General features: G+C 38.0%; 1 protein-coding gene across 2 annotated transcripts in view; it reads right to left on the bottom strand.

Moving 5' to 3' along the window:
* Positions 1-3,333: 3,333 nt before the first annotated feature.
* The window catches only part of LOC5572776 (retinol-binding protein pinta), a 33,851-nt gene continuing 24,818 nt past the window's right edge, over positions 3,334-12,366 (bottom strand). For both annotated transcript variants that reach the window (XM_001654125.2, XM_021852422.1), the window contains exons 4-5: positions 3,857-3,952; positions 3,334-3,785 (exon numbers count right to left, since the gene is read on the bottom strand). In XM_001654125.2, the coding sequence (XP_001654175.2) occupies positions 3,560-3,785; positions 3,857-3,952 (322 nt within the window). In that variant the 3' untranslated portion in view covers positions 3,334-3,559. The remainder of the gene's footprint in view (positions 3,786-3,856; positions 3,953-12,366) is intronic.

The following is a 12,366-nucleotide window of genomic DNA, read 5'->3' as shown; positions in this document are numbered from 1 at the left end:
AGAACTTTCTCCGTGTTGGTAAACATTGACACATTATCAAACAGCATCCATAAAACAAATTTGGTTTTGAGTTCAAAATAACTGATAAATCGCGTGTTGAAAAGATTGCAACAATGTTGTGCTCTGTGATTGTCATGACAATTTTGCTTTTAATTGCGTCCTTATCCGCAACAGTTGTGACAAATGGTTGTGAGCGAGCTTGCTTTGTTGTTTGTTTTTCGTCTTTTTTGATGACAATTTGATTCACTGCCCATCACCATTCAAGGTCAACCCATTCCGCTGAAAAAGACCGTCAAAACCCTTGGAATCATAATCGATAGAGGGCTTACATTCAAACAACATTTTGAGTCTGTGAAAACAAATTGTCGTACTCGGTTAAACCTAGTGCGTACAATCTCTCGTCCACATCGATCTAACAATCGGGCCATACGTTTTCGAGTTGCTCACGCAATAATCGACAGCCGTCTAGTCTACGGTCTGGAATTAACGTGTATCGCTACTGGAAGGCTGCTCCAAACCCTCGCACCAGTGTACAATACATACGTTCGCATCATCTCGGGACAGTTACCGTGTACTCCGGCGGACGCCGCATGTACTGAAGCTGGTATACTTCCTTTCCGCCATGTTATATCCGCAACTATCTGCAAGAAGGCCGCTGCTTTCGCCGAGAAAACCTCCGGAAATGAAAGGATCTTCCTCCTCTCCGAGGGGTGCAGAATCCTTCGTACGGTAGCCAACGTGGATCTCCCTCCAGTGGCCAAGATTCATTGGTACGGAGACAAGAGTTGGCAGTCAGGAAAACCAAAAATCGATAGTACAATCAAGGACCGTTTTCGTGCCGGTGACAACTCCATCACACTTCGAGCGTCTGTCATTGAATGGCTCCGTAATAACTACCCAAACCACCTCCACAGATACACTGATGGCTCCCTATCGAACCGTGGCGTGGGAATCGGCATCTATGGACTTGACGTTTCGAGAAGCCTAAGTCTCGCCCCACTATGTTCCATCTTTTCCGCCGAAGCCGCAGCCGTTTTTATCGCGGCTACTACTCCTGCTGAACAATCCATCTTAATACTTACTGACTCAGCTAGTGTAGTATCAGCTCTTCAGTCCGAGTCCCCCGCCCATCCATGGCTTCAAGGTATTTTACGGTTTGCCCCACCTGACACCACCTTTGCGTGGATCCCTGGACATTGTGGTGTACCTGGAAATACAGCTGCTGATCGCCTCGCTGGTGCAGGATACGCGTCAACAAGGTATACAAACAAGGTTCCTCTTCAGGACATCAAAAGATGGATAACCAAGTCCGTCAACGCGCAGTGGGCAACCGAATGGTCCCAGCAGAGCACTTGTCATCTACGCAAGATCAAACAAGATACCCAACCATGGACCGACGTTATTTCATTAAAAGAACAGCGGATCATCTCCCGACTGCGGACTGGATACACCCGTTTATCGCACAACATGGAAGGCTTGCCTTTCCACAGAATTTGCACCACTTGCAATACACACAACAAGGTGGAACATTTGCTATGCGTCTGCCCTCAGTACGAATTTCATCGTAGAAACCATGGACTAACGGGGAGTATTCGGGAAAACCTATGCAACGATACGACTACACTCAACACTGTCATCTGTTTCCTGAAAGATTCAGGACTATACTCCCAAATATAACCTTACCTCTACTTTTTCCCGCAGTCGGGGTATCTCTGCCGGTGGAGGGTTTCGACCTTCCTCCGGGAGAGCTCTACCTTGTTCTTGCCTCCCCTCCATTCCCGGTTTAGTGTGAAACAATTATGTTTAGTTTGAACCTAATGCTGGCGACTAATTTTATCTCACCGAAAACGTGTTTTTCAAATTTTGTGATAGTTTATTTGTATTTTGATATGCTGCTTGAAAGTCTGTAAAACTCCTTATTAAAAGCAGCCTTTCTGGCGCTTTTCTGACAAATGGTGATGAACTAGCCGTATGCGCTAAAAATCACCTTAATAAAGAACAAAAAAAAAAAAAAAATTGACAATTTTAGAGTTACGTCATGAATGAAAAGGCCTACTTTCCTGCAGTGATTTATACAATGTGGTAATAGTCATTACGCAACTGAAACCTTAGCTGTAATGATTCATTACGGAACGCCTTCTCATTACGTAACTGTTTTGAGTTTCGTAATAAATTATTACAGAATATTTTTTTCAGAAATAGTGAAAGAATGGTGAATGGATGCTTGTATCCTCAAGTGGTCTTCTACGAAATTGCAATAAAAATGTTGTACGCAACTCATTGCAGAACTCGATTTTTACAACACTCGTCGTAATTATTCAACTCGGTAAGCATCGTTGTATAAATGTACGACGCGTGCTGTAAAAATCATCATTCTGCAACTCGTTGCGTAAACTACTATTTTATTATGGATCCATGATATCGAGTCATAGAACATCGACTCATAGAGGTTTTATTGTATATTGTTTCGCAGATAGTGCCAACTATTCCAAATGGAATCTGAATACGCCAAAAAATGTTATAATTTCCAAAATAATTTTCACCACTGGCACTAATGTTTTTTTTGCTTGCTTGAATTTCCACCTTAACTATCTAAATTCACAGTAGCAATCACAATAGTCGTTCTCTGAGATCGTTCTGAGCTCACTGACATGGCGTCGCGTTAATTTTATTATCTATCTATTATTCTTTCATCTATATCCGTCGAACCATTCTGAATGGCCGTTTTGCTAGATATTGCAGTTTTGTTGAGATATCCTGAATTCAATTCTATAGTCAGTACCGTATATGGCGTACAGGATCAAATGATCAATTTTTTTAACTTATGTGAATGCCAATACTACAATAAAGCAAGTAACAATCACTAACATTGCTTTTCTGCTTGTTCGTGTTTTCATACCTAACCCGCAATTACTACGAGAAATAATTCATCAGAGAAGAAGGACAACGATAGTGCCACTTTTAGTAAACATTTTTTAAATTAATTAAAAGGAAAGTCACATTAACTAATTATTTAATTAATTACAAATTTGATCCTCAGCGCAATTTGCAAAACACCACACAAAATCACTTCTTTCCAATATCCCTAGGCAAAACATTTCACAAACCGCTATATGTATGACTGATTAATGTTCTATTGACCTTGCATCATTCATACGTGTAGTGAAAGTCCAGAGTAAAAGCAAAACTTAAATAATTTTCTGGTCAAAGATGTTGCGTTGTGTACTTTCCAAACTTTTAAAATCCGGTGTATTATGGAAGGTGTGAATTTTCAAGCTCATGCCAGTGACATGGCTATTGATTATACATCATCAATAAAAAAAAATAAATAAATATATTTGGTGTAAATGCCATTTTATTTCCCATAAATTAACAATTAATAAACTCTGTAACTTTGCAATACTTAAAAAAGCATCTATGTTTTAAGACTACTGTACATTTTCCAGTATTTTCTCAGAAAATACGCACCATAATTTTGTTCGAGTATGGCTGTACACACTACCGCCACCTGTATCCTTATTGACCAATTTTCTTGGCAAGATATCGATCACAATTTGTGCTAAGAGTTACGTCTGTTTGTCTGTGATTCTTCTTCCATTACATGACATTGTTCCTCGGCAAACCAGAATGCATGATCTTGCATTTTCTGCTTCCAGTAGACGGTGAGATCATGATAGGATTCTCCGGTTCCACCCAACTCGATGGGTAGATTCACCAGGGTGCCTACGTGCGTTCCGCGCCTCGACACTTTCACGCGCGATTTCATCTTGGGGCTCATGAAACTCCTACAACAATAGAGATAAGATGTATGATTAGCGCCAATAATCAACGATTAAACACAAATGTCGATAGTCACCTGAATACATTCAACACGATGTTCACGTGAATCGGGGCGTTTATAAATTCCAATAATTGAGGTCGGCAGGGGTAGTTCTCCCAGCTCTCGACGGTGCTACAAAAACAATATCAAGATAACAATGATCATATCTCGCCAGCTACTTTCGTCCACAGAGAATAGACATCCAAATCCAATTTCAAAAATACGTTACGCATGGTATCGTCAAATTCTTATAAAAATAAGAGTAATGATATAAAGTTACCGTGGACACTCCACCAGTACCGGCAGCTAACCCCAATGCACAACATGCGACCGGATGCATTGTAAGCACCTTGCGCACCTAGCAACAACGACGAGTGACGACGACGACGACGACGCATCATCGGTTGGTCAACATTTTAGGCTACTTGCAGATTCAGCAGATTAAGCTATTAAATAGGGCCGATAGGATTCCGATCAGGCAGTCATCAGTGGTTATTATGTGAAGATAGTCGAATTGTGTTAATTAATTGTGTAAAAGTGAATAATTGTCGATAAAGTAAATGTAACAGTGATTAAATCTTTTTTTAAAAATCCGATCACGATAGCCCTGTGATTATTGGCGCAGCCGTCCGGAGTCGGCTGAGTGACTATTTGTGATAACAGTGGAAAATTCACGAACTAAAAACGTGAATAAAGTGATCCCGCGGCGTTCAACGCGAATTGGACAAGGCATCAGTGACAAGTAGACGGTACATGTCGTCACGCGACTCGAGGATCCCCCTGCAAATAGCATCTGGACAACCAGCAACGTCAGCCAGACCTACGAGGACACGACTACAAAAAACCGTAAGTAATTTTTATTCCATTTTCACTCCCCCAAAAATTACTTGCGAGGAGATTTGCGAACTACTAAATAGGCGCATAATCTCTACAAAGAAATCGCACTATCAGATAGACGATTTCTTTGCCGCAACTTGATTTACTACCAGATAGGAATCAGGCCAAGCCTCTCCTTACCCCCTTCTTAGCGTACTACCAGATAGGCGCACACTCTTTACGACGTGTCGCTCTACCAAATAGACGACCCGTTCGTTTCAACTCAATTCACTACCAGATAGAAATAGAGCGAAGTTCCCCCCCCCCCTCACTCAATTTAATGCCAAAAGTTAAAAGTGCTTTAAAGAAAACTCGAGAGCTCTTTCGGCCCGACATCGATAGCAGCTCTGATTCGGATAGTAGTGAAAAATCGGAGGAAAATTCCCACGTACCGTTAAAAATCTGACTATCCCAATCGAATCCCTTAACATGGCAGAACAAAACGCGCTTGAAGCCATGGCTCGCCAAATGGAAGCTATGATGCAAGCCATAAATACCCTCACTACAAAACAAATGCAATACGAAACGCAAATCGGTGCATCAACCAGCCGGGCTAGTGACACCCGCGAGGCCGGCAACACATTTACACTGATGGGTGATCCATTCAGGATACCCGATCCAATAAAAACCTTGCCAACTTTCAACGGCAATAAAAAACAGTTGAATTGGTGGCTGGAAACGGCCGAAAAAACATTGAAGAATTATGAAACTCTAGTATCACCCGAAATATTCCAAATTTATTTGACTGCAGTTAGCAACAAAATTGAGGGTCACGCCAAGGATGTATTATGCACGAACGGCAACCCCACAACTTTTGATGAAATTAAACAAATTTTAGTAGCTGCTCTTGGTGACAAACAAGACCTGTCCACATACAATTGCCAACTCTGGCATAATAAAATGGACGGTAGTGTGAGCAAACACTACCAGCGAACAAAACAGCTGGTCCATAATATAAAATCGTTGGCTAAGCAGAACCCGAAGTATACCGACCATTGGGAAGCAGTCAATGATTTCATTGATGAATATAGCCTCGCAGCGTATGTCAGTGGGCTGCAAAAACCATATTTCGGCTACGTGCAAGCTGCCGAGCCCAAGAATATTGAAAGCGCTTATGCATTTCTTTGTAAGTTCACCTCGAACGAAACCAACAGAGAGATGACGCTTTATCACCAAAACGGAAAAGATAATTTTACAAGATCTAGCGATCAAGAAAAACAATTTAAACCAGGATTTAAAAAACCTTTTGATGCTCAAAACAGGGCAAGGAACGAAAATAAAGTTCAAAAACCTGAATCAATGGAGGTCGGCTTGACACGCAGTCGTCTAACGTTAAATAATGTAAATAATATAGAAACCAATTCTGGCAACGAAGAGGAAGAGGACGAAGCTTTTCAAGACACAAATTTTTGCGTTCTGAACGAGTCCGACTCGGACACATAGAACATGATTTTTTACCTTACATCAAAATCAGGACTCCAAAAAAAACAAATTTTCAAAATTTTGATAGATACAGGTGCCAATAAGAACCTTTTGAGACCAGGCATTTTAAAGAATACATCCAAAATAGAAAGCACCCAATCCAAAAATGTAAGAGGTACGTTTAAAATATCCACTAAAGGAAAAATTAAATTACTCGGTCCCGACTTCCCAGAATTAACTTTCTACGAACTTGATTTCCATCCATCATTTGACGGACTGATAGGCTCTGAAACCCTTTCTAGGCATAAAGCCGAAATCAATTATGAGAAAAAAAAACTATCGTTTTTAATAACAAAACGATACCGTTTTTCAAACATTTCATTAAAAAGGAAAAAACATTCAATCACATTGTTACTCTCAAAAGTAATGAAGATGGCGATTGGTTGGTAGGTGAACCCACCGAACTTTATAAAAACATCTTGATAGAACCAGGAATCTATAAATCAGTTAACAACAAAACATCATTTCTTGTACGGACAAATAGCAAAGAACCCCCTAAACTCCAAAAAAATATTATTCATATCAAAGTCAATAATTTCGAAACGCGGAATTTTTTCTCGAACGATAAACATCCTCCTATCCAACATGTAGAGAAACTAGAAAATTTAATAAGAACTGATCATTTATCCATTCTCGAAAAGAAGTCTCTCATTGAATTAATTAATAAACATAAGAATGTCATACTGAAAGAAAACGAAAAGTTGACATCTACCACAAAAATTAAACATAAGATTCAAACATCCCACGAAAAACCAATTTATACAAAAACATACAGATACCCCCATGCCCACAAGCAAACCGTGAAAGATCAAATAGAGGATATGCTTGAAAATGGCATAATCACGCATTCGGATTCTCCCTGGAATGCACCAATATGGGTAGTACCAAAAAAACCTGACGCCTCTGGGAAAAAAAAGTTCCGAGTAGTTATCGACTACCGGAAACTTAACGAAGTAACAGTTGATGACAAATTTCCAATTCCTCAAATTGAAGACATCTTAGACAATTTGGGAAAATCAACATATTTTACGACTCTTGATCTGAAATCAGGGTTTCACCAAATAGAAATGGATGAAAACTCAAGGCAGAAAACGGCTTTCAGCACTGACCTTGGCCACTATGAGTTTTTAAGGATGCCATTCGGGCTTAAAAATGCGCCAGCTACTTTTCAAAGAGCCATGAATTCCATCCTTGGAGAACTAATTGGAACAGTATGCTATGTCTATCTAGATGACGTGATTGTGTTTGGTAGATCATTAAACGAACACATTACAAATTTAGGAAAAGTATTAGAAAAGTTAGAAAACGCTAATCTCAAAATTCAACTCGATAAATGCGAGTTCCTAAAGAAAAATTGTGAATTTCTAGGACATGTAATCACACCAGAGGGAGTTAAGCCGAACCCCGACAAAATTAAAGAAATCCAAACCTGGGAGTTACCAACAACAGAAAAACAAATAAAACAATTTTTGGGACTAGTTGGATATTATCGAAAATTTATTCGAGATTACGCCAAGCTAACTAAACCTATGACAAAATACTTGAAGAAGGATGTTAAAGTAAATACTGACGATCCAGACTTCAAAAAATCTTTCGAAAAGTGCAAAAACATGCTTATTTCAGACCCCATTTTAGCCTACCCAGATTATTCGAAACCATTCGTACTGACCACAGATGCGTCTAATTATGCACTGGGGGCAGTATTATCCCAAATTAACCCATATCCGCCCAGCGTCCTAAAAATAGGACAGAAGCCCCGAACGCCCAGCGTCCTATAAATAGGACAGTACTTGTAGTGCAAATATCTTGAAAATAAAGAGATGTAGGAGAAAACTGTCTTCTGCAAAGCTGATCACAGGACTGCTGACTTCCACTTGGTAACTATTTTAATTCACCAGGTGGCGCACAGACGCCACCAACTGTCGCATATAGAAGCAACAAATGAAACAACTTTCCAGCGTACAAATATTTGCTTCGTTTATATCTCAGTCTAGCAATGAGATACAAAAATGGTGTCTTCGACAAAGTTGAACATCTAAATAATACCTATTCGCATAGAACCTTACAAATTCGGAAAACACTCCCAAGATGGCGCTAGTGAGCCAAAACTTCATTTGCTTATATCTTAGTCCAGTTATGAGATACAAAAATGGTGTCTTCGACAAAGTTTAACATCTAAATAATACCTATTCGCATAGAACCTTATAATTTCGGAAAACACTCCCAAGATGACGCTAGTGAGCCAAAACTTTATTTGCATCTTGGATCTTAGTCCAGTTATGAGATACAAAAATGATGTCTTCGACAAAGTTGAACAACTAGGGCAAGTGTACCATTAGTGGTGCACCTAAGGGAAAACTGCTAAAACACGGTGTTAAGATCATGAAATATATGATTTTAACGTATCATTCGATAGATCTCAAATCCTTCTATCATTCAAATGTATAAAAATCACGATTCATTTGAAATTTCCCTGCAAAAAGCCTTGCACCAATAATAGGAACACTGTTCCTTTAGTGGAGGTATATTTTAAGGATGGTTCCTTTAGTGGCGCAAACCATTGATTTCTTATGGGACCCTCCACTATGGGTACTGATGCACCACTATAGGTGCAGAGGAGCAAAAAAATTAAGCAAAATAATTGTTATAAATAGTTTTACGGTTAAATTTCATGAATATTATTCGATTACTTGTATCATTTTCGCATCGTACATAATACAAAAATATCACATAATCATTTATTAGCGCGAAACATGCCAAAACACACTACCTCCACTATTGGAGCTACCTCCACTAAGGGAGCGTTTGCCCTAAATAATACTTTTTCGCATAGAACCTTATAAACTTGGAAAACACTCCCAAGATGGCGCTAGTGAGCCAAAACTTTATTTGCTTATATCTTAGTCCATTTATGAGATACAAAAATGGTGTCTTCGACAAAGTTGAACATCTAAATAATACCTATTCGCATAAAACCTTATAAATTCGGAAAACACTCCCAAGATGGCGCTAGTGAGTCAAAACTTTATTTGCTTATATCTTAATCCAGTTATGAGATACAAAAATGGTGTCTTCGATGATTGGTGATCAACTAAATGAAACCTATTCGCATAAAACCTTATTAGTTCGGAAAACACTCAAAATATGGCGCCAATGGTCGAACATTTTGATTGTTTATATCTCAGCTCAATGATAAGATACAACATTGGTGTTTTCGACAAATGTGTTTAACGGAATGAGATCTAGTCACCCGAAAACTTATAAGTTCGGAAAACATTCACTAGGCGCTAGTGAGCAGAGATTTTATTTGCTTGTATCTCAATCCAGTTATTAGATACAAAATTGTTGTATTCGAAAATTTTGAAACATCTGTAGGTTTTCTTTTATAATCAAAATATATGACGTAAGATTTTATTTTGTTTTTGGTATAAAGGGTGTACATGTACATGTACATGTACATGTATGGAAATGTATGTATGCCTGTATCTTACTTACGTGGTAGAGCAGAAAATTGCATTGAAGTCACTAAATAATTTAGTTCAGGCATGCATCTTTCGCCTCTGGAATTTTCATTCTTTATGTTGCAATTTATTTATCAGAGTACGTCCATAAATTACGTCACGCAAAGTTTTGCCATATTCATCCTCTTCAATTTTCCTCTATATCACACTTTTTGTGTGGATATTAATATTTGTATGGGCAGTCACGTTTCCTTGTGACCCCCTCCTTCCTCTTCTGTACGTGACGTAATTTATGAACTACCCCTCACCTGCAGTTTTTTCAACTTGTTTACATTGTAATGGGTCAAAGAGCATGAAAATATATTTGATTAATCTCGAACATAAACTTATAGAACAACTAGATATGGACGACACACTTTCAAGAATTTTTTTGGATCCCCACCATAGACTTGAAATTTTTTGGTGAAATAAGGTTTAATTTATGGGAATACGACTATGAATAACAAAAACAGAGCTGAATTCCAATTGTGAGATACCTTGGGCGTTAACGGTTTAATGAAGGTAAAGACCAACCTGTAGCATTCGCATCAAGAACCCTCAATAAACATGAAATAAATTACTCAACTACAGAAAAAGAAGCTTTGGCAATTATTTGGGCAATCGAAAAATTTAAACCATACCTCTACGGTCAGAAATTTACTCTAGTTACTGATCATTAGGGTGCCAATGAAAATCGATTTTTCGAATTTCAAAAAAAGGTAGGGCTCAAAAGTTTTGTCTCCTCGAAAAAAGTCCCCATGCAAAATTTGAGCTCAATCGGACTTCATTAAGTGGACCCCCAAAGCGGTCAAAGTTTGGCTTTTTTGACCCATGAAAAATCTTGATGGGTCATGAAAAATTTTGACCCATGAAATTTCCGAAATCGAAATTTTTTTTTTGATGCCAGATGTCTTAGAAATGCATGAAACGTCGAGATCTGGTGTTATTTGGAAATTTTTTTTTTTGAAAAAATCGACCTTTTGGGACTTTTTGAGTTGGGGGAGTGAATTGAATTTGAAATGAACGATTTGAATTCAATTGCTAAGAAATTCAAGGCAATAGTATTGAAACTTATCCTATATGATTGTTGGCCACTGAAAGCATATGATATGTGATATTTCATTAGGGTGGTTCATTTACTTTGCATTAGAGTGGTCCTTTTTGTTAAAAAATAAAAAAAAAATAAAAAATAGAATTTTATTGAATATTGAAGACAATAGTATTGGAACATCTCTCACATTATCGTAAGCCATTTTCTACATTTAATATGTGGTATTTTATTAGGGTGGTTCACTTATTTTCCATTCGGGTGGGCTTTTCTGTCGAAAAATCATAATTTGAATGGGATATTAAAAACAATAGTATTTTATCACCTCTTTCATCATCGTAGGGCATTTCCTTCATTAGATTCGTGATATTTTTGTTTAGAGAGGCTTTAAATTCCTCTGAATTCATGCGCCTCTAGTTCCATTTGATATGCGACATCATCGTAAGATACTGTTAACATATTTCATTAGGGAGTTTCTCTTATTTTCCATTAGGGTGCATCATTTTTCGTATAGTTTGAAACCATGATTTCTCGAAAAAGTCTCGTCCACTTTCCTTAATTATGGTATCATTGTAAAAATTTCAACCTTAATATCTACAGACCGAAAGATTATGGTGTGGACTACTACATAATATTTGCGTAATGTTCGACGAAAAATGTAAAGGTAACTTAGTTAACAACAAAAGAGTTTTCTAGAAAGCCTCTCATTGTTAGAAAGGTCTTTTGAAAAGTTTTGCGTGATTTTCATTCGGAATGCAACACTTCACTAAGCTGAACCAGTTAGGAGTCCTCGTCTCATACAAAATCCGCTTGCTACTTCGTGATTTCAGATGCACTCATCTCAGAGATCAAGCATTGAGCCTCGTGACCTTTCCAATTTAGTTTAGCGAATTCCAAAGGAAATTCTACAGAAAATTCTGAAGGAAATTCTAGAGGAAATACTGAAGGAAATTCCAAAGGAAATTCCAACGGAAATTCCAGAGGGAATTACGAAGGAAATTCCAGTGGAAATTCCGAAAGAAATTCTAGAGAAAGTTCCGAAGGAAATTCCAGACGAAATTTCTCAGGAAATTCCAGAGGAAATTTCGCAGGAAATTCTAGAGGAAATTCCGAAGGAAATTCCAGAGGAAATTCTGAAAGAAATTCTAGAGAAAATTCTGAAGGAAATTCAAGAGAAAATCCCGAAAGAAATTCCAGAGATAATTTCGAAGAATATTCTAGGGGAAATACGGAAGGAAATTCCAAAGTAATTTCCGAATGAAATTCCAGAGGAAATTCCGAAGGAAATTGCAGAGAAAATTCCGAAGGAAATACCGAAGAAAATTCCAGAGGAAACGAAAATTATAGAGGTACTTCCGAAGAAAATTCCGAAATAATTTCAAAGCTTCAAAAGAAATTCCGAATCAAATTTAGCATGAAACTCCAAAAGGAATTCCGAAGAAATCTAGAAGAAATTCCGAAGCAAATTGCAAAGTAAATTTCGACGAAAATAACGTAGAAAATTCCAAATCAAATCCCGAAGGTAGCTCCAAATGAAATTCCAAAGCAAATCCCGAAAGAAATTCCAAAGCAAATTCAAAAGGAAATTCCAGAAAAATAAATCCGAATGGATTTTTGAAGGATGTTCCGAAGCAAATTCC

The sequence above is a fragment of the Aedes aegypti genome, chromosome 1, assembly GCF_002204515.2.
Source record: "Aedes aegypti strain LVP_AGWG chromosome 1, AaegL5.0 Primary Assembly, whole genome shotgun sequence".
Taxonomy (NCBI): Eukaryota; Metazoa; Arthropoda; class Insecta; order Diptera; family Culicidae; genus Aedes; species Aedes aegypti.
The sequence above is the reverse complement of the archived record's forward strand: the minus strand, read 5'-3'. Positions and strand labels throughout refer to the sequence as shown.